We start from the raw sequence: 27,672 nt of genomic DNA, 5'->3' as shown, positions 1-27,672 counted from the left end.
ACACCGATTTACTTCTTACAAATAAGAATCAAATCATTTATCAGAAAAGAAAAAAAACATAACTAAAGTTACTTATACCTTAAAATTTAAGAAATTGATTTCCTCATTTACTTGTTCTTTTGATTTCCGAAACTACTTTCTTTATTCTTCTAATTTTGGAAATTGATTAGAGAAAAATTGAAGAAAGAAGAAATGAAGAACGATTGAACTTAACTTATTAGAGAAGGAAGAAGAAGTGTAGAAAGATTTTGGAATATGATTTTTGAAATTGGTTGTTGTCTTCAAAAATTTCGAGAGAAAAAGATAGAATTAACTGGTAAGATTGTTGATAGGCTGATTAGAGAGAGATTTAATCTGTTACCAATGCATTATCAACGAAGATGAAGGAATCAAGATGTGTTTGCTCTTCCCGAAAATTTTGATTTTCCCGCTCCGTCATCTATTGCTTCGCCTGATACTTACAAGAGAAACCTAATTTGTTTTTCGGTCTTTAACGGTACATAATATAGTATAATTGCTAAAAATAAATTAGGCCTTATGATTTTTTGGATCATGTTCATAGACACTTTTTGAATTGTTTGTAGGCTGGCTTTGGTGCCGAAAATCAACATGTCATAAACATATAAATTATCAGTAATCATATAATTAAACCGCTATAAACACATTTTTATGATAGGTCTAACTTGAAACCATATGACAAAATACCCTCGTAAAACTAATGATGCTATTTTTTTGGATGTTTACTAATGATGCTATTTTTTTGGATGTTTGTTTCAACAAATATAATGATTTGATAAGTTTACACATTTTATGCTTGTTACCGGGCATAACAAAATCTTCCGATTGTTTATATATATATATATATATATATATATATATATATATATATATATATATATATATATATATATATATATATATATATATATATATATATATATATAAAAATTTCATCAACTTTGATTCAAAAGCTACTCTTGAAGAACGCTAATTATCGTGATTGTTATATATCGGCATTTGATAATTACACGTGTAGTATTTACATATTGCCACTCCGTCCTTCTAGGTAAGCTTTCCCGGTGGCTGTAGGCACGACCTTCACAGGTTACAATGATTGGACATCATTTATTCACAGCCTTATTAATTAGTATTGTACTATTTCGTAGGCAAACAACAAAAAACGACTTTTTCTTGTATCATGAGTTCATGACTCCCCATATGAAATTTCGTGGTGCTACGAATGACCATGTCGATCATAGATAATTGCCATTTCCCGATTTTAAAATACAAAATTGCTGGCGACAAACATCACTAAATCATAATAAAAAAATTCCTAGATGCAAGAAAGTCAAAACTCCAAGGAGCATGCCTAAGAGAGTGACATCTTTACTGACTATTTCGGTAATTCAGCATGCGTGCCATGAATAACACCATAGATTTGGATTTACTTAGCTGCCAAGCAATCGAAAGGCTGCTTAAATCTTCAAAACGGGTAGACTATTACGTTTTTGTAATGACTTTTCTCCTTTTGTAATATGAAACAAGTATCTGATCATGTCGAAAACTCTTCTGGTTCAGGTAGGAACAAGGGAAAGCAATCAGCCTCCGTCTGTGGTGGTCCAGTTAAGAAGATCAGAAGGGTGAAACAAAACAATCCATTGAAATTTATGTTTCCATTTTCTCTTGATGACAACCCTGAATCATCTATCGCAACCCCATCAAAGAAGAATCAAGAGATGATCTCTTTCAGTAATGGAGAGGATGAATATGATCACCGGAAAAACCAGGTGCAGCCTGTGGCAAAGCTATATAGAGGGGTGAGGCAACGACAATGGGGTAAATGGGTAGGAGAAATACGTCTTCCTCGTAGCAGGAATAGACGTTGGTTGGGAACATTTGAGACTGCTGTTGAAGCTGCTTTGGCGTATGATCATGAGGCTTTCAAGTTGAGAGGACATAAAGCCCGACTCAATTTCCCACATCTGTTCATCAACGATCAAAAACAAACCCCACTTCCATCTTTACCATCTGATCAGTCTTTGCAACCATGCAAAGAAGAAGATGTCGAGCCTTTGGTCAATGGGTTGGAACCAAGTTCAAGAAACGATGAAGTTCTGAATGGTTTTGGAACGAATGATAGCTTGTTCGAATATGGTGAACCAACATGGGAAGCCATGGGACCCAAAGGTGGTAGCTTTATATGGGATGACTTTGAGCCCAATTTTTTGAGTCCGTGATAGCTTGATTAATATGCGTATATATATATATATATATGGTTTCTTTATATAACTGAAATCTTAAATATTAAACCATATGAGCTGCGATTCTACCTCATTTTCATGAGAGTAGACTCCTAGAACATCGTCAGCCTACAAATTTATTACTTAGGTATCTTTTGACTCTTGGAACTTTTTATTTAATTGATCATAACATGGGTACTAGTTGGTTCATATCTGAACCAAGCTTGAGCCTACACGTACGGTTTACTTGTAAATTTACATATTTACGAGGATATGATTTTCAACTGCTTTATCGTTATATTTTACGTCCAGTAAGGTTTTTGTGGTGAAATGTTGTGATGTTTGCTTGGTGAAACGTAATTTAACCTTAATAAATACTATAAAGACAATAGTTTTATATTTACAGTTGGTTCCTTATATTACATGATGCTAAGATGTTGATCACACTCGTGATAGGCGAATCAACGAATGTTGTTATTTGTTGGCATTGATTGTAGGAACTATTGATGGTTGCGTCCATACTGAATGCCTTAGATTCTGAGGATCACAACTACGTACTGAATCTCGTATTCTACTAGTAATGATGACGAGTTCCGTCAACTTTTAATATCTATGTTTTTGACAACTCATTGGTAATTTATTGATGTTGGGAGTTATGGGAGATACTCATTGGTATATTTAAAATCCTTTTTTGCGTATTCTTTATAAGATAAGGGAGCAGGTGCTCAGTTTGAAATATTTCTTTACCTTTCCGTGAATCATGTTAATCTATGACAATCTTGACAAAATTTTAACATTCCACGCATTGTGCGGGTTCTTTTCAGTGATAGATCCGAAAATGCCCGTTGATGTCTTATTAGAACACCATCACAAACACAACCAATACATTCCAAAAGAATCGGTATTTGCATATCTTTAACTTTTGCTATGAACCTCCTCTACCAATCCCAAACTAAAAAGAAGAAAGGAAGGAAAAAAATAGAACTTGTAACTTGTTGCCCGTAGTTCAAACTATAACTATCACTACAAGAAACGAGACCTATAGGGACGACAAACTATAACTATCACTACATGAACAAATTTCATCCGAGTTTCCAGTTTTGGATGCCACAATCACACCATGGTTGGAAGCTATATCAAGAGTGATAGGAACAGTGATGATGCAAGAACCATTACAGATGCATCAAAACATGGAAACACATCACCAGTCATGATGAATAGCCCACCTGGAGATGATTATATTTTCAAAATCTTGTCTAAAACATGGAAGATTAAAAAATCTTGTCTCGTGTAACTAAAACAGGAGAGGGTATATGTTTTTTCCTTATGAGGCTAACCATTGAGGTGGAAACTTCATTTTCCGAGCTTTCATGGGGTAGTATATAAGATCCATCACTGCAGTTGTTTGCTACCTGATGAGCATAAATGTAATCCCATTAAAGCCAGTTGCTATTATGCAGCAGCAAGAATCAAACTTGAGGAATCTGATAACACAAAATAAAGACAAAGGCACTTGAAAGCATGAAAAAAAAAAGCGTTGTCATGTTTCGTTGTTTGACAAAGATATAGCAGTGGCATGCTTATCAACTCAAATGAGCAGCAAGGTACTCGATTTCTCCTATTTAATAGTGTTTACTAAGAAGATACAAATACAATCAAACCTATCTAGAGAAACTTGATGTGAGCCTGGAAACTGATGGTTCCCTCTAGCCTGAGAAAAAATTAAACATATTCTTATGCATATAATTTAATTTTCATTTATGAAACTGTAGAAAATAATATTTAATTACGTTATTACCCCTGCAGATAATTTTAGGGCTTGATAACAGAATTGTCGGAATCCATCTTGTTGATCTTGAGGAATACTGTCTCCTAAAATATCATCATTTGTCATCACCCCTTCTCTATCATGATTCTCCTCCTACAAATAAAAAAGTATTTGAACATCAATGATGTGAATAAAATCATAAAATTCCAAAAAAATTAAACAAGGGTAAAAACATATATTGAGCAGATCCACAGGAACTCCATCATCGTCTTCATCTGGTAATGCCTCTCCATTTAGATCAAATTCAGAAGATCTTTTCCACTCAGGGGTAGAGGGGCAAGTGATCATATGGTTTTCTTTTATGGTAAAAAGCAAACAAGGCATCAATATAATATGGTTTATATATCCCTGGAGGGCGTGCTTTGGAAAATATTTTTAATTCCTGTGTAATTTATACATAGCTGGTGTAAGTTTATAAGTTATAACTAACATGATATGAATTTAAAAGCAATAAAATAACTGACCTGAGTTACAGACATTGGTATTGTTCTCATGAGATAATGAATAATCATATATCATGTACGATTATGCCCACGGGTGCAATGAACAAGTCAAGCCAGAAATTGAGAAACCTGGTGAGGATTGAAGGGTAAAATGGTCATTTTAAGGATAGAAGGAAGTTGTGTGCAATGATATTAAGAATAACTTTTTTCGCATACTCTTGTGCAATTTGGCCAGCTAAATTCCTACAGAGATGAAAACAGAGTCAATATATGGACATTTGTTTTCTTGCTTATGGATGTACCTTTTGGTAAATGAACACCCTAGCCCTACCTCCCTACAAACAAAATAAAAAACATACAAACTTTTCTATAGGAAAACACAAACAGAATGCTCAAACTGAAAATTTCTTAGGCTAAATTCATCCAGCTCCGCTTTCTCTTCTAGTGAAGATGTAACTTATCATAGTCTATAACTTTTTAGAAGATTACCGAGTTGTACATACAACAAATTGACATGATTTCAGCTAACTTGTTTACATCATAGAGTCATCGAGATTTGTAAAAACAAAGATGAGGTTCAACAATGATATAACTTACCTTGAATTTTGGTATGGTGTAAGATAAGCTTCCGACATAAGCCATTTGAACATACAATAACCTTGCTGCAGCCAAAGAAACCGCACAGAGCAAAATTGAAAACAAATGTCTATCGAATTTGAGTTTGTCGTCGTCATCATCGTGAACCTATATCCCAATTCTAGTTTCAAATACATAATTGCGAACATATACCTCAATTATAGGTTCAAACAGAGAATTACTAACCTGGTGGCCAATGTAGGGCTTGTATTCGATCGTAATCGTAACCGGATATGAAAAGGAAGCCGATAGTCAGAATCGGCGGCATTGAAATTAATCGACGTTGTTAAGCCTAATGGTGGTGTTCGACAACTAACATGAGAATCCATCAAGAGAAGAAGAAGATGCATGGGGAGTGGGAGGTGAGGAAGTCACCAGAGGAGAAGATAATGGTTGAAATTAGGGAAGCGAGAATCTCCGATCGAGAGTGAGAGAGAGATAGAGACTAATGATTGAGTGTGCGTGAACGAAACAAAGCAGGTTGTGCTCCTAATTTAAGTCGTAGAAAGCTATGGGGATGACTAGTCGTCCCTATAGCTTTCCCCAAAACGCGCCTAATCCAGTTTCCTTCCCGCTTTAACATGTTGAGATCGCTGTAGCTGCAAAAGTCAAAAAAAAAATTGTCAACCATACGGAGACGATATGTCGTCCCTATACGGTGTCTATAGGGACGACATATGTCGTCCCTGTAAACCTGGTCTCTATAGTTGCTTATTGTTGTAGTGTATTAAAAAAAATATGTTGTGTGAGCTCAGTCCTAAGTAATTCTTTCTGCATACATCAAGAGATAATTAAATTAAAACAATTTCTGATATATAAAAAAACCTAAAATGTGCCAAAAAGGAGAAGCCACCATGAAGCTTCACCGCCCACCACTACGGTTGACCGATCGAATTAGGTTGAGGGTTGTTTGCTTTGTTGTCCTTTTTGATAACTCTTTCGCTCCATGGAACAATGAGATGAGAAGACATTAACACTTAACGTGCATTTAGTTCACCAAAGTTCGTATGAAGAAGCTATGAATTTTTTAAGTTTTACGAAATGCGTCAGGCGCAAAAAGGTTGCAACGCACGCACATGCTTTGAGAAGGGGTACGATGCACCAGCAGGAAACAAACACGTGTCAGACAAGCACTGGAGCTATGTCGCAATGGCGAAACACGTACCTTCCTTGTGCGGCACACTTCTAGTATGTATAGAGTGTTGTTGTTGCTTTCATTCCTCACAATCCACCTCCATTTCTTTATTCTCTATCGATTTCTTCTATTTTTCCCTCGAAATTCCTTCTAAAATCCTTAAGAAATCCTTAGTTTATTATTATTATTATTATTATTATTATTATAGTCTCAAGTCCAGCCGATCCCGAGGCGATCATCAAATCCCAAGTCTCGATTCTACTCGACATCAACGGTATCACGCTTCAAAAGGTGAGTTTGACTATCCCTTTTTCCATTGTTTTATAAAATATAGGGGAGATACATACTATAAAACCACTTTATCGATTTTACAATATGTTGTTATTTGTAACATATTAGAAGTTTATGTGATAACTAAGTTGGGATAACATACCGATAAAAACTCTGCCTAGTCTTAAGTATGGTATGATGTCCAGTTGTTATGCTACCCGATATACTAGGAAAAAATTGTACATATTTGTTATACTATTCGTTTTAACTAAGATAACATAGCACTTATGTAGCACCCGGTTCCTGGTATGTATCTCATTCAAGTATTTTTTTCACATTTTGGCATGGACTCGGCAAGTTGAAGGCCTAACTCGTCGAGTAGAAGCGACTTGGACCTGGGGGGATAAGTGGCAGACCCATCGAGTCGGAAGCAAGACTCGACGAGTAGACCCTGTCTGGACAAAACCCTAATCTAAGGGTTTGCACCCTATTTAAACGACCTTATACAGCCTCCATCGCCCCTTTGTGCTCCTAGAACACTCCATACAGAAACCTAATCGTGTTGTGAAGATCTAAAGGCTTTTTGTTGATTCTTGAAGGTTTGTGGTGGCAAGAAGGAAGGAAAAGCTTGAGGAACTAAGAGGTTGGCCAGAGGAGTCAAGCTTCTTCATCATCTACAGTTCTTGGAAGGTATAAAGTCGACACCTTGCTTCTTCTTGCATTAGATCCCTTTTGGGGAGATTAGGGCTTTTATAAGCCATTTTTGGTGACCAACCATGATTGCAAGCATGGTTGGGGGTTAAGGCTTCAAATCCAGGCTCCTTAAGGAGTTAGAAGGCAGAAAGGGACTGCCTTTGCACCCATGGAAAGCCCCATGCAACTTAAGAGCTTCTTTTAGGATCATTTTAGCTCAAAGTCCCATGCATGCACGTAAAGTTCGTTACTTTACGTGCTAGATCGATCTTAGGAACCTAGATCTATCATTTGGACAAGTTTTGTACATCAGAAATCAGGAAATGAGACTTGGACAACCTCGACTCGGCGAGTTGTTCTTGGGACTCGGCGAGTCCGAGGCTTGACTCCCCTTTTCTGTTAGGATTCAAAGGAAACCAGTTAAGCGTTAGAAGGATTTTAGAGGGTCCAAGGGAGTAAAGCAACGTTTTGGACTTAGCCATAGACCTAGAGTTCATAGGACTCGACGAGTACATGAGCATACTCACCGAGTCTAAGGCCATCTCCCAACAAATGAAGATAAACTCGACGAGTTGTTCATACAACTCGGCGAATCAAGGTCAGGACTTGTTCAACAATTGAAGGTGAACTCGGCGAATTGTTCATACAACTCGTCGAGTCGGATGAAGGATCATGTAAGCTTCGTAAAGAAGGAGAACTCATCGATTCGTTGCTAAACTCGATGAGTAGAAGCGTGACTGAGGGCAGTTGAAACGATAGGGACTCAAAGAGTTGGCGGATTCAAAGGAAACCAGTTAAGCGTTAGAAGGATTTTAGAGGGTCCAAGGGAGTAAAGCAACGTTTTGGACTTAGCCATAGACCTAGAGTTCATAGGACTCGACGAGTACATGAGCATACTCACCGAGTCTAAGGCCATCTCCCAACAAATGAAGATAAACTCGACGAGTTGTTCATACAACTCGGCGAATCAAGGTCAGGACTTGTTCAACAATTGAAGGTGAACTCGGAGAATTGTTCATACAACTCGTCGAGTCGGATGAAGGATCATGTAAGCTTCGTAAAGAAGGAGAACTCATCGATTCGTTGCTAAACTCGATGAGTAGAAGCGTGACTGAGGGCAGTTGAAACGATAGGGACTCAAAGAGTTGGCGGCCCAACTCGGCGAGTCAGGTCAACTGAAAGTTGACTTTGACTTTGACTTGGTTAGGGGTAAAATAGTCATTTACCCTAAGAGTAGTTATCAGTGTCTGATTAAGCGTTTTATGGATTTATAGCCGGAGGATCACCGGAGCAGCAGTCAAACATCTGTCGAGCAGCTTTTCAGCGGTCAGCCTTAAGAGGTGAGTTACCTTCCAGTAGCTGTGGGTCTAAGGCACCAAGATTGGCCCACCAATAGGAGTCGTATGTTAGATGACTGTCTTTGTGATATTCATCTACATATGCTACTACCTGATATGTTATGTGCTAGTATGATATGATGTTATATGCTAGTAGTAGTAGGGGAGACAGTCCCAAAGATTTCTGATTGATAGGGCCAAAGGGGGTAATCATACCCAGTCATACTAGATAGAATACGATTATGTGTTAAATGTTATGTGGTAGTAGTAGTAGAGGGGTGAAATAGTCCTTGGTATCCGGTCGAGAGGAACGAAGCGGAGGCCAGCACCCAGATATGCTAGGTAGCATCCAGTCGAGAGGACTGAATGGGAGGCTAGCACCCAGATATGCTAGGTAGTATCCGGTCGAGAGGATAGAAGCGCAGGCCAGCACCCAGATATGCTAGGCAGTATCCGGTCGAGAGGGCTGAAGGGGTAGGTCGGGCACCCAGATATGTCTGACAGTATATGCATGTTATGTGATTATATGGTATGTGGTACGTTGGGGGAACTCACTAAGCTTCGTTCTTATAGTTTTTAGTTTTGTTTCAGGTACCTCTTCAGCAAGGAGGAAGGAGCTGGCGCAGTACCTACACATCATACACACACGTTTGGTTTCCGCATTATGAAATTCTTGGGATTGTACTCTGACATTGATATATTTATGATTTGGTTTTAGACATGAGATATTATCTTTATGAAATGATATGTCTTCGTTATGTTTTCTTATGGAAGTTTATAACTCAATTAAATAAAATAAGAAATGAAAATAAAAATTTTGGACTCGAAAATTGGGATGTTACAACTTAGAAGTCATGTTTGACAAGTTTTAGGATTTGCATTGGCCTTAGTTGTTTGTATGCTCTAATATCATGTTTTCAAATCAACCATAATTGCGGTGTGTGTGTATATATATATATATATATATATATATATATATATATATATATATATATATATATATAGACACACACACACAAAGATAATTATGCGATATATAAATTCTAATTATCAAATATAACGTATAAGAATTTTATTGTGATAATTATAGGAATTATTAAGTAAGAAAGTTAAAGAAAATATAAAATACATAAGTTTAATGTGTTGGTGAACTTTATTATTCATCCTTAGTCTGATTAAAATCGGCTACTCCAAACCAATAAACCTATGAAAGATATCAAAGTAAAGATAACATATATACACACACACACACACACACACACACACACACACACACAAACGTGTGTTGTGATATGTTATAGACGGTATTGCTGAGATTGTCAGTGGGTTTAGTGTAAATGCCCTCTCTTAATATCACAGTACAAAAATGGAAAGTAGATCATTAGTCGAAGTCCGGAAGGGATTCCAGGGACGAAGCTTCGACGATCTAGTTAGTGTTTGTTCCCAAAGAAGAGAAAGAATACCTAATGGAAAGAGAGTCCCCTTCTTCACGAGGAAGAATGATCCTTTTATACCTGGTTCCAGAGGCATGTGGACCTCAACTGATTCTGTTAGACATTTGTTCGTGCGGTGTGACGTGGTGGACTCCTACTATAAGATCCTTCATCACGTCCTTTTTGCATCCTCTCCTCATTGACTAGAGGAGGATCTTCCTGTTATTAAGGAGATCGTGGCTATCGTATGACGAGCACGTGGTACGCTTTGAATGGTCCCATGCTTGCTGGGATGTTATCCCTTGGTGAGGAGATTATAGCACTGCTTTGCACAATAACTGCCACGCCTATGTCTTTCGCGTTGGTAAAGGCCCGACTTTGGCTTTAGACTTGGTCCGACTGAGTTCAGCTCAAGCTAAGCTTGGTACTAGTTTTTACTTCTCTTTTTGACGTTCGCTCTGAGGGACACGTTAACAAGTCCCTTAGGCTTGTAAGCGTTTGCGTTAGCCTGATAGCATCGACGTTCGAGCCTATTTCTCAACACGTGTACGCCTGGGATTATTTCTAACTTGGAACGGGTTTTTGACAGTGCCGTCATCGTACGTTAGCCCCGAGAAAATAGGGACAGTTCATGCTACCAGTTCTGTCTTTAATGTCCCCCCCCCCTTCCAAGATCGATCATCCTTATTGTCCATTTATGTTTCTTCTGCCTTATCTTGGGTACTATACGAGTTTTCTTTCTCTATCATTTGTTTATTCTAGGCAATCGGTCGTCATGGTAGAGTACCTACTGTGGAGGAATTCTAGCTTCTGTAAAATTGTTTCGGTCTTACTGAAGAATGGTGTAATGATTCTAGAAAAATAGGTACCAATCCATGACTGCCCTCAAGGGAAGGTGGGAGTTCCAATCCCGTTATTCAAAGCGGGGTTGTGCTTGTCGACATCTGATTTCTTCAACATGATCGTGGACCACTATGGCTTCTCCGTCAACGAGTTGACTCTGAGCGTCGTTAATAAAATCGTTGGTTTTGAACTGATTTGTCGATCTTTGAGTTGTATCCCCACCTTCTGGGTTTTCAGTTACTTCTTTTGTTTGACTACGAATTCTGGTGTTCGTACTTTGGCAAAAAGGCGGCGCATTCATTAGCTAATCTCTAAACAAGACGTCCCGAAGAAATATTGGCAAAGGCAATGGCTCTGGGGTAACCGAGACCTTGTGGGCCATGGTATCTTAAAGCACGAGACTTCCCTAATCGCATTTCCAAATTGTTTGGGAGCAACCTAACCGTCGGCAAACGACTAGGCGGCATTACCGTTTTTGGAGAGAACTGGGAGGATTCCGTTCTCGCTGCGGCTGGTATGAGTGCCACCTGGCGAGCCCATGGGAAGATGGCTCAATTGTTCTTCATGAGATGCGGTATTCTTTTGTTTTTTCTTCCCTTCCCTTTCCCCCATCCCCCTTTTAAAAAAAAGGAAAGGGGAGGAGGAGCGGGGTATCTGATGAGTCCTTAAATTTAATTCTTATTTGTGCAGGTGTTGAAGCTGAGATTTCTTTGGAGATGGCCTTGCACGACCAGTATTAAGGTAGGCTCTATCATCAGGAGGTCGACCTTGTAGAGTATCTTCTCCCTCCCGTATTTGAAAGGCTTACGCGAGAGCTAGCTGGACTGCTCTCCGTGGAAGAGGGAAATGTTTGTTCTAGCGGGCTTGTGTTGCCTTCCCGGATCGTCCACTGAATTTTTTCCCTTCTTATTCATCTATGGGCGCACCAGCTGGGAGGGTTACTGCTCTTGTCCGGAAAAGGAGAAGTATGCGTGTGGTGCCGTCGTCGGATGAGGAGATAGAATCTGATGATGTGGGTCTTTTTCCTCACAAAGTGCACACGAATGTATCTATGCACATGCTTCTTGGAAACATTAGGGATGTTCTAGGCAACAAGTTCTCGGCGTCTGTGCAGAAAACTAAAGTGGTGATCCCGGATTCTACGACGTCACCTCCTCTATCATTTGTTACAGCCTCCCCGATTGATCTTAGTTCTGACTCCTCATTTGGGAGTGCACTGGGTTCACCCAGGGGTTCCATTCAGTCAACGAAGCCTTTAGCGGAGGGAAGAATAGGAACTGCTCCTAGCTCCTCATGTTCCAAAGCTTATGCCCCAGGTTGGGCAATTACTGGACATTCTTTACTGTCGAATGATATCAATACCCAGGAATGGAGTGTTTATGCTCATTTCCCAGCTACGATGAGATTTCTTGTGGGAAAATCCAGGTTTCAAGTTGTTGGTGACCTTTGTTATGCTACGGCCCAGGCTTCTTCTCTTATGGTTGCAGCCATCGAACGGGTTTGTCGTGTCAGGGTGACCAAAGCGCGGCTGAGGCCTTTGTGCAACACCATTCTCTCTGAATAGAATTGTGTTGTGGCCTACAAGAAAGCAATATTAGAGGAGCATGCGCTCACTCTGGAGGACCGAACAGAGCACCTTGAGGATCAAGTTAGCTTTCTGAACTGAGAAAAGAACGTGTTGGCGAATAAATTGGCCTTGTGCCAACATTAACTGGCTCGAGCTCGTGTTGATGGTGTCATTGCTAGAGGTGAATTACAATGGGTGGTAGAGAAAGGTGGTATGTGTGATCGACAAAGTCATTGAGAGCACTAAATTCACCAAAGGGGTCCAGGATGTTTGTGAGGCTTGTGAAGCACTTGGGATCGAGAAGGGGAGTCAACTGAGTGAGTGCTCCATGTATTCCAGTAAATCTAAAGTTCTAGGTCCTGGTCAAGTGGCGAGCAGAGCCAACCAACTCAACATTTCCCTTACGTCTTTTGTCAAGACAGATTTTGCTGGCCTCTTCCATTTAGGGGAGTTTGATTATGATGGCTTCCGCCAGTTTTGTGGCAAACGGAGCCCGGGAGGTTCTTCCTCAGACTCTGAGGGCTGATTTGTATATGCCCCTTGTTGGTTTTGAAATAGATATGCCTTCCCATGTACTGTTTGCAAGGTAAACGATTGTACATTTTGTCATGCATTGTCATGGAAGTGTTCTCTTCCTTTTTACTTTTGTTGTACGTGTGTGTATGTACATTTTGATTTTTTCTGTAATAAATTCAAGTTATGGTTGTTCGATGTTTCTATTGTGATTTGTTTTTTGTATACTTTCCCTTATTCTAGGGTTTACGTCGTATTGGCTAGTGTGCCACAAATGTCGCATGGCTACTACTATTGAGTTGTGCTTCGTTAATTCATTTGTTCAGCTAGGGTTAATGTGTTAAGCCACGAGACGTTAGCCACTAATGAGGATTGTACTGTATGGTTTAGCTGCCAATACATAGGCCTAGATTGTCACCTCGAGGCCTTATATTGTTATATTATCAGGGGAAAGGTTATGAACCTTTTAGAATCCCTTTTTCTTGTGCCTTTAATTGGACTCACACATAAGCGTACATGTGTGAGTCCTTAGCAACAAGGAATCAAATCCACCCTTTTTCTTCTTGTTATCAAAAAATGAGGTTTAAAGGGGTTAAATCCATATCTTTGATACTTAAATTTACATCTCAATTTTGGATTGGTTAGATAAGAATAATAAGAGATTCAACGATGGGAATCATAGTCACAGGGATCGCTCTATCAGCCACGATCCATGTTCTGAACGTTTCGTTCCCAATCATGGTATGTTATTATTCCGATCGTTGGCGAAAACGTACTTCGGTACAGAAACTCCAAGATCCCAGTGAATGGCAAAATTGATTGTTGGAACGTATTTTTAGTGACCAGAATTGGTACAATACGTGATTGGGATCACCAATTTTGCATTTTTGGAACGCCGATTTGTATCCTATTTCCACTGTTTTGTCTAATTGGTCCAATACAATAGTCTATTTCTTTGGTATTCCATCTGGATACTCGATTATTCACGCTCATAGCATGCGCATAAGCGATTTAATTAATTAAAAACATATTATTGTTATGTGTGTGAAATTGTTCAGTGATTTAGGGTTTTCGGACCTCAATAAGTTTGATTGAAACATGACTGAAACATGAAATTATTTAGTTATTTATGCGTGTGAAATTGTTCAGTGACTTAGAGTTTTTGGATTGATGTATTTATCAACCCATGATCCCCAAGATACCATAGATTTCCTAAAAGCTGGTGACACCTCAAGATAAGGCACAACATTATCTCCTTCCAGATAGTAATATACCATGTCATAGTCACAGTTGTTATCAGCAAGCTCAACAAATCATGTTATGATGGAATTAATACAAGCTCTTCTTGTTCGCATAGGACAAATTCATCCACAGGTCTGTTCTTTTTTCCTTTTTTACCCTTTTAGAACATACAACACCATGTAGACTTACCTTTTTCAAAATCAATTACAGGCTCTTATGTACGCTCTTCTTGTGGCCTATAAGTCAATAAGCAATCTGTGAAAAGTTGCAACTCAGGAAGTGGTTGAGAAAGTAAGGCAACACAGTGGCTTATTGGTGGATCAGATGAAATAATACCTTAATAATAATGAGTTAATGACTATTGATTAATTTGGGGTTTAGGGTTTTTAGTTGCATAATTCGTAGTGGCTGCACTCACTGGTTACTTTCATTCTATAGCTTGTGCAGCACATGCTATGGGTGTAGATGATAGCTTGCAAGTGAGTCATTATAAGAAAGGAATGGAATGGTTTATTCCATTGTTTTTTCATATATCTTTAATGTTTATGAGTTTACTTTTCTGATTTTTCTAGGACATCCTTTGTCTTCTCACTTTGTGGTTCAACCATGGAGCTACTGTTGATGTTTAAACAACACTAGAGAAAGGTTTTTCACATGTTAACATCAACACATGGTTGGTTGTTTTACCTTAGATCAGTGCAAGAATCCACTCAAATAATCATGATGTGAGAGAGTTGATACAATCTCTTATCGTTTACATAGGACAAAGCCATCTACATGTCTCTTCTTTTTTTCCTTTTTTACCATTTTAGAGCATAAAATACCATGTAGACTTACCTGTTTTAAAATCCACTTCAGGCTCTTATGTACCCTTTTCTTGTCGCCTGTAAGTCAATAATCAATTTGAGGAAGGTTGCAAGTCAGTAAATGGTTGACAAAGTGAGGCAACACAGTGGTCTGTTGGTCTATCATGCGAAATAATATCTTAATAATAATGAGTCAATGGCTATTGATTAATTTGGGGTTTAGGGTTTTTAACTGACAGCTAGATTTGTTTTACGTGAAGGCACAACTTGTGTCAAAGGAGTTGATTAGGTTTGCAATTCTCTGGCATGAAATGTGGCATGTGGCACTTGAAGAAGCTAGTTGGTTGTATTTTGGTGAACATAATATTCAGGGAATGCTTAAGATTTTAGAACCATTGCATGAACTGCTTGAAGAAGGTGCCATGAGAAACAAAACAGCCATAAAAGAGAAAGCTTTTATTTAGGTCAGTTCAGATATTCTTTTACATCATTTTATCAAAATTCACATGTTTTCAAAATATTATACTAAATGGTGTCTCTTGATAAAATTTCAGACATATCATCATGAGCTATCAGAAGTGTATGAGTGTTGCATGGAATATAAGAGAAATGGAAAAGACGCTAGGCTTACTCGGGTACACAATGAATCTTTATATCTCTATAATAATATCCAAGTGCATCATCTTGAATAACAGAATCTCATATCTTCATCATTTAAATGTGTTTTTTCTTAAGGCATGGGATATGTACTATCATGTCGTTAGAAGGATAGATAAGAAGGTTCAATCTTTTACAACTCTAGACCTGCAGGCAAGTAACTTATTTCATGCATTTTTTTAATGCCATTAAAGTTAAATTGTAGGGATAAATGCTAATCACATCAATGTAACTTATTTCATGTATTTACTTTTTTTGTGTCTTCTTTTTACAATATGAAGGAAGGAATACTCAAAGTTGGTGTTTGATTGTTTTCCTTTTGTGTAAATGTAGTCAGTTTCTCCAGAATTAGTAGAGTGCCGTGACTTAGAGCTTGTTGTTCCTGGAACTTATTGTGCAGGTATAATAATAATATTATATTATATATGATTTTAATTATGAGTAATATAATTTATTAATTATACATACATGTTATATATATATATATATATATATATATATATATATATATATATATATATATATATATATATATATATATGTGCTGATTCACCGGTGGAATCTTTAGGTTCCATAAAAGCTTGATCTTGGGGACTCACAAGGGTGTGTTGTTCATCAGAGGGTTCAATTTTTAATTCCAATTCCATGATTGACCACATGAGTAATATTGTTTGATTCCGACACACTTTGATGTTCTACATAGTTTTCACAGTTATCATCTATAGTCTGAACTTCAGGCTCCTGGGGTGTAGCATTTTTATTAAGTAAATTTACAACTTTGACAGGATCATCAACCACAGAAACAAAAGATTCAGAAACTTTTGCTATTAGAGACATTGGGTAAGTGCAGGATCCTGCTAATATGATGGATAATAGAGATCCCATGAGGAAAGGTAATCTCATTTTGTTTATCAAAAATTATTTAAATATGATAGATGTAAAACATTCTGTAAATCCAGTTACGTAAGTAATGTATTTTTTGGTTTTAATTTAATCGATGATTTTAGTTTTTCTTAATATGTGTTGTTGATCATAGTAGGTAAGTAATATCCTTTCAAACATTAACTTTCCTTCTCACTTTTATCCCTATCACATCTTTAAAGATTACCCTTTTGCACATATTTCTCATACAACTGTCTGAATCTGAGTAATGACCATTTTACTCTTCTATTTAGAAACGATAAAACACCTTCTTTCCCACTTAACATATTACGTCACCTCTGGTAGTATTAAAAAGAAACACTATTGTTTGTTATGTGGACTGTCTGAATCTAAGTAAATGACTATTTTACCCTTCTATTTACAAAGAGGAGGGCATCAATAATATTGAGTATTCACAAAATGTGAGATGAATAAAATGTGTTGATGATAGGCCACTTTTACTTACAAGGTTTATATGGACAGAAGTCCTTTGGATGGATGAAGTCTTACCAGAGGCTGGTGTACAAGTTTTGGTTTCAAGGACATCATTACTATCTATCTATCTATGAGTGATGAGTTATTTATGTTTATAATTTGTTTAGTTGACTAGCTACTGATTAAAAATGTTGATGGGTTTAGTCTGCTTGTGTTGTTGTGAGTGAGTATGTTGCTAGTGCTTTTACCCATCTTCTTCTTGAAATATCTAGTTAGTCTGTCTCTAGATATGTATACGGATATATATATATATATATATATATATATATATATATATATATATATATATATATATAAAGAAATTTTTTAATATGAACAAGGATAAAACTATAATGGTTTGGTTGGTTTTCTTTTCTGATTTGAACAGCCAGACACTGTCCTACAAATTCAAAAGGAAGATGGCACAGGCAATGAATATCCTTTGGGAGCTGCCCTTCAGGCCACCAAAAATACTTTGATTCAATATAGTACTAAACTCTTATTTGTAGATCATTTTGATTCCACTCTCATACATACCATGTGTATTATTAATTAGTTGATATTGATATTGATATTATACAACTGACATGATTATTATGTAGGATTTTCATGTTGTTTTTTTTTATCAAGAGTTAGGATTGATATTGAAGCTAAGAGAAATGATTATTGGTTGGATACATGAAGGGTTTTAGAGCTTCTTCAGACAGCTTAATGATGAGATACTGAAACAAGAAGGTGCCCCTTTATAGCAATGTAGTATTAGGGTATATAGTTAGGGAAAACCTCTTAATAACAATGTACAATCAGATCCCTTTAATATCAATGTATTACAATTTTTTGACATGATGTTATTGGATGAAATTGATTGTTTTGGTATATATTTTTTCTATATTTTTGTATTATGCGTAAAAGAGTATCGTAAAGGAACGTGGTATATGCATATCGTAAAAGGTTGCTGAAGTTTATGACAAGCAAATGTGTTTCATCTTCATTTATGACAAGGGCTTTAATGATACGCGATGCGTGTCCTAAACACGCATCGTAAGGTTACAACACGCAAATGTGTGTCGTCTTCCTTTATAACAAGGCCTTCATTGATACGCATTGCGTGTCGTAAATTAGCGTTGTAAATACGTGTCGTAACTGCGCGTCGTAAATAGACGATGTGCAAAAGCGTGTCGTCTTTCGTTACGATAGGGTCTTCATTGACACACATTTGTGTGTCGTCTAAGCATTTTATGACACGCATTACACATCGTAAAAGGTTGTTTTTCTAATAGTGAAATATCATATTAGTTTCATATTTGAGATTTAACTCTGATATAAACTGTAATAATCATATCTTTACACTTCCGAGCTTGTGAGAAGCATTAGGTATTACTTGGAATTTTACATAAATCATAACATAATGTAGTTTTTCTGATTTAATTAAGATATTGTTTAACTAAACAGTGAAAGTTAGGGTAATACAAAGAGCTTGTTTTGGTTAGCTAATTTAGGTAAAAGATATTATACTAGATTTTGTTAGTTTTTCTCAGTACCAACTTAGATAAAATGCATTCTGCATAACCAGATCTGAACTAATGGCATGATTAGGAAAGTCACAGCATAACTGAAATTGTTTTTATTATTGATTTCATTTAATTTATTTTCACTGCAAATTTTAAGTTTGTAGTATAATTTAAAAAAACAAAAAAACTTTTATATTTTATATTTCTTTGATGAGATTGTACTTGATGCAAAACTTCATTGACCGTTAGGCTCTGTCCCTGAGGATTCGATTTCGCTTTCATGTGCTATGTTTTAATGCAACCGAAAATGATTATTTTATTTGTATAATAAGCTCGTTATAGCGTATTAACATATATTGTTGCAAGTTGTAATAAAATGGTACATATGAGTTTTATAGCAAGTTATTGCTATGTGGAGTAATGAGTAGGTTTATTAGAGTTTATAGTTAAGTTATATTATGTGAGTTAAATAGTTAGCTTAGTTGTTTATTGTTGTGAGTTATGAGATGTTAGTGTAGCTATTTACTAGCTATGAGTTATAGGGAGTTAATGTAGTTGGGAATTTAGATATAGTTGGTTATTGTTGAAGTCTGTATCTAATAGTGGGAAAACACTATAGGTTGAGAATCGTTGGATCCAGAGTCGTGTTGAATAGTTGTAGTTGAATATAACTATTATTGTTCACAGTTGGTTATAGTCGATTATAACTATTGTCTTATATAATATTGAGTAGCTGAGTTGTGTTGAACAGTTGTAGCCAAATGTAATTGTCTATCTCGAGTAGCTAAGTCGTTTCGAATAGTTATCGTTGGATACAACTATTATTTTGTATACAGTTAATTTTACCCAATGACTATCATATTGTAGAAGTTAGATATATGAGTCGTGTAAACAAGTGGTTTAGCTTATGATCATCGTATTGTATAAGTTAAGTATCTAATCTGTTTCGAACAGTTATAGCCAAATATAATTTATATATCCAAGTGTTACTGAATAGTCATAGCTGAATATAACTGTCATAACTATTTATAGAAAAAAGCTGAGATTGTGTTATACTTTTTTATAGTTATAAGAAAAAAAAAATAAAAAAATAAAAAAATAAAAAAAAGTGGAGTGAATTACGTAACAAGTATATTGTGATGATTTAATAGTAACTTGAATAGTCGTAAATCTATTATATGATAATAGTAACTTTAATATTTGTATACTTGTTACTAGGAAACCTAAATGGTAATGCATAATATGTATTATACTCAGTTATTTGAAAGGCATTGCGAGATTCATTTATGTGTTAATGATGTGAATTTATATAAAATAGATACTAGCCGTTTATCCGCGCCAAGCGACGGGTGCGAATAGTTTTTACTCAAATTAATTTCTACAGCCGATTAATTCTTTTACGCAAATATTTTATTACATATAAACAAGTATGAATAATAGTCGTGCTAGTATAAATGAAATCAATAAGAATTAAATAAAAAGTTGTGATTCTTTACAAATGTATATATGAACACGTGATTGATTGTGTATTATTAATCGTGCAACACATTTTTATACATCACATTTTATGTATAGACTTCGCTGATATTTAAATGTTCGTCAGAGTTCACTCATATGCATTGGCACATAATATCCTTCTAGATAATGCTACATAAAATCGGTCATACGAAAAAAGCGATTCTGACTTGTCTTATTTTTCGATCGGGTTTCCTTGAAGCTCAGTTCTATCAGTCTTTTTTCGTTAGCTTTTTAGGTTTTAAATCACATTTTTTGGTTTAATGTGGTATTTGAGCTAATCTAGTTCACTCATATTGTTCAACTTTCGTCGTTGCATACAAGATTAATATTTTTCTCAACGCTTTGTTTCCTTTTAGTTGGCGTCGAATAAATTATTTTTGTATAATTATCATATTTACAAAAAACATAGTTTGTTGACAAATCTATTTAACATTAATATATATATATATATATATATATATATATATATATATATATATATATATATATATATATATATATATATATATATTTGCCTTTCGGATTGTATAACTTTTATATATGCTAACTTTTATATATGCATCAATGCTAATCAAAGGTTCACAACATTTTTGATAAAAAAATATTATTATATTAATAAAAAATCAATAAATATATCTAAAATTAAAATTAAATCTCCCCATATAAAAACTATTAAAAAGGAAACTCATGAGTTAAATATATGACAAATCATGCAAACGAAAAAAGTTATATTAATCCGTCAATATCTTAGAATAGATCTTATAAATTAATAAATTAAATTTTTTTTTTTGAAACAGCAAAACGCATACTTTTAAATACGCACCCCAGGTTTGAGCTCTGCAAAGCGGGCAAACCCAGCCCCTGACACGATTTCTAGAGAAAATTCCCCCACAATGAGCATTTAAAAAGGATTTATGGAGTCCCAAAGTGGGGTTATAAAGTATTTGTAATCTAAATCTATATATAGATTTCATACATGACATTATTTTTTTATTTTTATTTTTGTAACTCCGAAAGTAAACAAAATTACAGCCACAAGATTTAACTTTTAGGCAGTTACAAACCCGTCTTATACACTTCAGCAAAGAAAATACGGCATGGTGCGGTGCCCTTCTTTTGCTCATAGAAACTTCAAAAAATTTAACCTGAGTTTCAGAAAAATAATGCCCCCTACGTATTCTTTTATTTCTTCTAGCACTGTCAAAAAAGAAAACAAACAAAAGATCATACATTGACATTAATTGTACAAGAGATACAAATATGGAAAAAAAACACCAAACGAACACACCACCACAACATTTTGAGGCTGAAGTAGGCACATATCAATCACCAAAAGATTATTGTGTACTACTTATTCATTTGAGAGTAAATTTCTAGACATGTAGCCATTTTATAAAATGGAGAATTACTTGTCTGGAAAATACTTGTGAACCATGGCAATATAACAACATATATATTAGAAGATCGTGGTCAATTACACAAAGAAATGATTGCATACCTTTGTCTTCTCTTTGTGATAAAATGCTTGCATGTGGTTCTCCAAAACCATGTTCCATATCAGTAAGTAGCACCTATTTGGAGGACAAAAACATCGTTTTTAATATGCGTTTAAAATAATAATGTCCCTCACATTAGATGATTACTCAACACCTTTAAACCAATCTTTATACTTTTATCCGGCCACAACCCCACTCTTGTAACAACTTCAACAAAAACTAAAAATTCATCTATATATGATTGAAAAACACAAAAACCAATACAACTAAGTCAATGAAAAGTTTAAAAGCAAGATAGAATGCAAAATAAATGTTAGCAATGAACAGATTGACCAATTTCGCCTGCATCTTTGACTGCAAAAACAAAGAAAATGAAAAGATTAAGGTCGGTAGTTACTAAAAAATACAACCTAGAAAAATTTAATTATTGAATAGAAGAAAAAAATCACTATATTATATCACGTTAATGCAGAAGAATCGAGATTCTTAAAAATACAACCTATCCATCAAGAACATCAAAAGGTTACTCCGTGAAATGGAATTATTAAACATTTGTGAAAACAGTAAAAAGGTTGTCCATAAACATTGAATTACAGAACTCCAAACTTATCACAACCCAAGTATGAATAACGTCATCAGGGGTAAGAAAGCACCATTAGGTACTTGTCGACATTTCAATATACCAATCTACTTTTGGGGGATCACCAATTATAGTAATGAAATTTCACTATTCCAACCACTTAAAAAAGCCCTCCTAGCCAAATATGCAAAAAAGCAGATAAATGAAAAGCGGCAGAGAGAACAAATCCTAATTTCGTTAAAGAGAAAAACGCGTAGATGTCAACCTCTTTTGATTTTGGAAACAAAGGAAAATCATCCAAGAAATTCAAAAAGAAAGGTTAGATAGAAAGGAATTAAAAATCAGGAAGATGAAGATTCACCAACATGTAGAACTTGCTGTCGAATCCAAGAAATTTATGGAACAAACAAATGTTATTGCGCCGTTTAGGGTTATTAATAGGCTTCTTGTCAAAGTAAGAAAAATGTATACCTGGCAATTCTCTGAGTAAGAAAAAGAGAGGAATCATGGGAGAAAGAGATATAGAGAGTGGGAGAAAAAGAGATCTCACGAACTGAGAAATAGGAAATTCTAAAAATACTTACAAGTATTTTGAATGGAGGGGGATACGTACCATGAAGATTGAGCCAATTTGGGGTTAGAGTTTCCGATGTGCGATGGTGGCGTTGATGGTGGCAGCGAGATAGAGTTAGGGTTTCTCATCTCGACATAAGGTAGAAGCGAGTGGCAGATGCCAGTGAAGGTAATGGCAGTGTTAGGAGGTTGGTGGTAACCGAGGCTATTGAAGAGAGTAAGGAAGAAGACGGGAGAGATCTGGGAGAAATGACGGTTGGGGGAAGATATTAGGGTTTTCCAACATCTAACAAAGGACAAGATAAGACCATAAGTTACGATGATACGCATGTATATACGCTTACATTGTAAGCTTAATAGAATTGTACATGGTGTTATAAGAGGTATACCTCTTAATTTTCAAGAAATGGGCAATATGTTTAATAATATAGTAAAGATTGTATGTGTTGGTCATATATGTTACTCATTAAGCTCTTGTAATTTACTTTTTAATGTTGTGTGTCTTTCATGTTCATGTAGGCTCGAAAGAGAAGTATGAATTTTGGTAGCACACGGTTTAGATCTTTACATTATTACTTTATGTACAATCTTTTTTGATAACTTCTTGTATCGATTTGTTAATACAAGTGTACACATTATGATTTAAAAACAAAATTTTTGTGGTGTAGTTTGTATTAAAAGATTCATAGTTAAATGAGGAATTTTTAGAAAAAAGAAAAAAAATGAGGCTTTATTTTTTTCAAGAAAAAAATGATGGGGTTTTTTCAAGGGGAAAAATGTATCGGTTGAAAGTAACCTAAAAACTACCAACTAGATAATCGGGCAAAATAACTTCTTTTATAGGTTTTGCGTTTTTTTTAAACTAACTTAGTTATACTAAATGTTTACCCGCGCAAAGCTGCAGATCGATGAATAATTCTTTTCAACGTATTGTTCACTTTTTTAGAATAATTTCTCAATGGAAATGAGTTTCATGTTTGTTTGGACGTGTGTAGAATTGCATGTTTTGTATTTGGATGTATGTTTAAATCTATTAAAATAGCAATGTACTTTCATTTACTTGTGTAATATGGTATCCTACTTTTATTTTTTCCAGTTAAGCCATTGTAATTTTTTTTTAATCTAACTTATTATAAAAATGCCACGTGCAATAATTTGCTAAATAATAAAATAAAATTAAAGTACAATCTTTTAAATAAAAAAATTGAAATAGTAACGTTATAAAACACAGATGAAAAATCAAAAATATGTATTACACACAACCCCAATATATAGTAGATAAACATTGTAGAAAAAAAGTCAAACATTAAGCCATTAGTGTACATGGAATAATCGTTCAGTGTCCCATTTTGTAACACACCGAGTTCAGAAGTGCAAGTTCAAGGTTCTTAGCGTAAATAAGGAAGGTCGAATCGGCAAGTCGATCGGTCGACTCGGCGAGTCGATTCGCGGTTTTGGTCATGTGTTAAGTGACCAACTCGGTGAGTCGGCGGCTAGACTCGGCGAGTTGGTGTTAAAGGGAGAAAACCCTAATACGGGGATTGTGCCCTATATAATGCACAATATAACCCACCTTCAACCTCTTTGCTACCCATTTGATATCCAGAAACCCTCATCTCGTGTGTGTGACTCCATTGATGAAGAATTAGAGCTTGGAAGAGAAATTTGGTGTAAGAAGCTTAGGGATTTGGAGGCCATCATCAAGGGGCTTAGGTAGATATGGAATCTACTTTTCTTTGGGCACATTTCAAGGATAAGGAACCTCCTCCTTAAGCTATTTCATTATTCATTCATGAATGGTGGTTGATTTGGGATTCATTAGCTTGTTTGGGACCTATCTCAAGTTTGAGGCTTAGATTTGAAGTTGCTACTTCATATCTAGACTTGTGACGGCCCAAAAGGTCATAAAGTTCCTATCTAAGAGTTATTGGTGAAGCCCTTTGTCTTTGATGCTAGCCCTAGAAGTGTTTTGGGCTTATATCTCCTTCCTTTCACATAAAGTTTGCAACTTTATGTGAGGGTTAGGCTGTAGAAGAGTGGATCTATGGATTGGAGTCCATGCATGGCTTGAAAAATCTCTATATGGAATGAGAACTGAAGAGACTCGGCAAGTCACATGGGTGTGCTTGACGAGTTGTATGATTATGTGCATGGACTCGGCGAGTTGGAAGAAAAACTCGGCGAGTCTGTTGAAGATTGCCTTGGACTCGGTGAGTCTATGTTTGGACTCGGAGAGTCTGGTCGTGAAGTCCTAACCTTTTCTGGTTAAGATGTGAATCGGTGAGTCGAGGGATGACTCGGTGAGTTGAGCAGGAAGGGACTCATAGCTTGTTGGACTCGACAAGTCTTAGGACGACTCGGCGAGTTGAGTCGTGGCATGGGAGTTTTTGAGTATAAGAACTCGACGAGTCAACGGGTTGACTCGGTGAGTAGGGTCAACCAGGAAGGTTAACTTTTACTGAGGACTTTAACTTGGACCAAGGGTTGACCAGTTTGACTTCCAAGGGTATTTTGGTAATTATTGGTGTTTATTGATTTTGGTTATTTGGTAATGATCAGTGGTGGACTTCGTATTGGTGGTCGGACCAGCGTGGTCTTATTTCTTCAAGTCAGCAGTTGCAGGTGACTTATCATCACTATATCGACAGGGTCTAAGGCACCAAGGTCGGCCCTTTATCAGATGGGAATCCGGGTATTTGTTTGTTATGTTATTGCTTTGCTATGTCTGCATCCTAGTAGTTAGGATGGTATATGTTAGAGACCTGGTTAAGGTCAGTATCCTGGTATATAGGATGATGCTATGTTAGTGACCGGTTAGGTCGGTATCCTGGTTAGGATGTTGCTATGTTATGTGATCGGCTAGATCGGTTGATTAGTTGTGATTTCCTATATGATTATATGTTTATGTGCACATGGTTGTTGGACTGGGGTTGGGTTGAGGCGAGTCCTGCTTTGTGTTGTAGGCCAACATACCCAGGATGGACCGGTTAGACCGAAGGCCTAGCGAGCCGTCCGGATAGGCTGAAGGCCCCAAGAGGGCGGACCAGACGTGTCGAGGCTCGAACAATGGACCAGACAGACTGAAGGCCTGTGTAGGCGGACCATTCGTACTGTAGATTCACAGAGTGGACCAGGTGGACTGAAGGCCCAGTGTGGGCGGACCAATCATACTGTAAACTCAGAGAGAGTGTGGACTGGGTGGACTGAAGGCCTGATGCAGGCGGACCAGTCACACTATAGAGTCGATATTCATGGTTGTTGTGTTTATGATATGATATGTGGTTGGTATTGTGGTTGGTATTTTGGGGGTAACTCACTAAGCTTTCAGGCTTACAGTGTCAGCGTATTGTTTCAGGTACTTCAGGAGATCGTGGCAAGGCGAAGGCGTGATCGTACCGCTCCTCAGTTTTATGTTGATGTTCTGGGATACTCTGATAATAAAAGAATTGAAAACCTTTTTGTAATAATTAAATGAATATAGGTTGTTTTTGAAAAGTTTAAATTGGTTGTAAATTTTCACGGTGTTACAAGTTGGTATCAGAGCCTTGGTTTGAGTGAATTGGAGGAACATTCGTGTGAATCCAGTCTCAAATCAAGGAGAGTTTTCAAAGTGAAATTGAAATGGTTTTCAAAAAATAAGTAGAGGAGGATGCGCAGGTACGATCAACCAGAGCAGTAAGTAGACCCTAAAATACCATACAAGTTATTTGATTATGTGATATGTTAGAACAACATGCTAGTACTAGGCTAGGGATCTTCAGGAATTGCATGATAGAATTGCCTAATTATATGATGCCTGCTAGCCTAGGGTTCCCTGTTATGTGAGGTAGTTAGTAGTTCCTCTAGAGGTGAGGATTGAGTGTTGCCATGTATATGTTTATCGCTAGGGTGTTGTGGTGATATTTGATATAAATATGGGTAGGTGTGGAAGGTAGTATGGGCTCGTACTACTGAAAGCACATGACCCATACGCGGATCAAGGAAGTCACAACCCCTAGGGTCGGGTTGGGAGTTGGTTCCCGAGTTACTAGGGAAGCATCGGATTTTCTTGCGGTGTATTTTCAGTATGGTGGTTACGAGGCATGCGGGGGTGGATCCGGATCAGGAGAGGGCGGTCAGGGTGGATCAGCACCACCCAAGGTCATTGTTTAGATGAGTACAGATGAGTTGGATGCCAGGATTCGTGAGATCCTGCATGATGAGATTGTTGCTATGTTCAGGGCGGAGATGTCGGAGATGTTTGGGTCGATCAAGACCGCCATGGTTGAGTACTTTGATGAGCGCTATGCGGCTCTTGAAGAGATGACTGCTGCGGAAGATGCAGCGGCTGTAGCAGCGACAGGTGGAGGAGCCGGTCAGGGTTTTCAGTATTAGGACTTCGATAATACGAAGCCCCCTACTTTTGATGAAGTTCAGGATCCGATCATTGCTATGAGGTGGTTGTCGGACGTGGAGGGGTGTTTCTTCACGTGTTCATGCCCTGCGGATCAGAGAGTGAGGTGTGCTCTGAACCTTTTGAGGCTTGGGGCGAAGGATTGGTGGAGGTTGACAACGGGATCTTATTCAGATGCACAGTTGGTTGCGGTTACATGGGATTAGTTCCAGGAGATGTTCAGTACCCGTTATGTTCCACAGGTTGAGAGGGAGAGGTTGGCTCAGGAGTTCTTGGAACTGAAGCAGGATTCAGAATCAGTGAAGGAGATCACCAGGATGTTCACTGAAAGGGCGATGATTTGCCCTGAGTTTGCTTCGGAGCAGGATCAGATGTCCCGATATCTGAGTATGCTCAAGAGGGATATCAGGCAGTTTGTGTCTACGCAAAAGTGCGAGGCAGGCCCCGGTGCAGTTGCATTCGGCACTGAAACGGTCCAAGACCGTTGATTCCAGTTTCGGAAGTCAGAGCAGTCGTACTTGCGAGAAGTGCGGGAAGGGTCATACCGGAGTTTGTAGGTCTGT

At 37.0% G+C, this 27,672-nt stretch overlaps 1 protein-coding gene and 1 long non-coding RNA gene across 7 annotated transcripts; one reads left to right on the top strand and one right to left on the bottom strand.

Annotated features, from left to right (window-relative positions):
* The first annotated feature begins 1,535 nt into the window (after positions 1–1,535).
* Positions 1,536–2,237, top strand: LOC145007463 (ethylene-responsive transcription factor ERF057-like). The gene has a single exon (XM_078966396.1). The coding sequence runs from the start codon at positions 1,536–1,538 to the stop codon at positions 2,235–2,237; it is 702 nt and encodes a 233-aa protein (XP_078822522.1).
* Positions 2,238–3,245: 1,008 nt separating this feature from the next.
* Positions 3,246–5,644, bottom strand: LOC145003836 (uncharacterized). Of its 6 annotated transcripts, none has more exons than XR_013662174.1 (7): positions 5,334–5,644; positions 5,109–5,255; positions 4,533–4,640; positions 4,039–4,161; positions 3,902–3,951; positions 3,578–3,724; positions 3,250–3,466 (listed from the first exon to the last, which is right to left on the bottom strand). It is a non-coding gene; the product is annotated as an uncharacterized LOC145003836 (long non-coding RNA). The 6 variants fall into 6 exon arrangements; XR_013662177.1 differs by having other exon boundaries at positions 3,282–3,466; positions 3,578–3,652; positions 4,039–4,450; XR_013662173.1 differs by having other exon boundaries at positions 3,248–3,724.
* Positions 5,645–27,672: the final 22,028 nt, after the last annotated feature.

The sequence above is a fragment of the Lactuca saligna genome, chromosome 7 (assembly GCF_052625555.1).
Source record: "Lactuca saligna cultivar CGN05327 chromosome 7, ASM5262555v1, whole genome shotgun sequence".
NCBI classification, from domain to species: Eukaryota; Viridiplantae; Streptophyta; class Magnoliopsida; order Asterales; family Asteraceae; genus Lactuca; species Lactuca saligna.
Note: the sequence above shows the minus strand (reverse complement) of the source record. Positions and strands in the feature narration are given on the sequence as shown.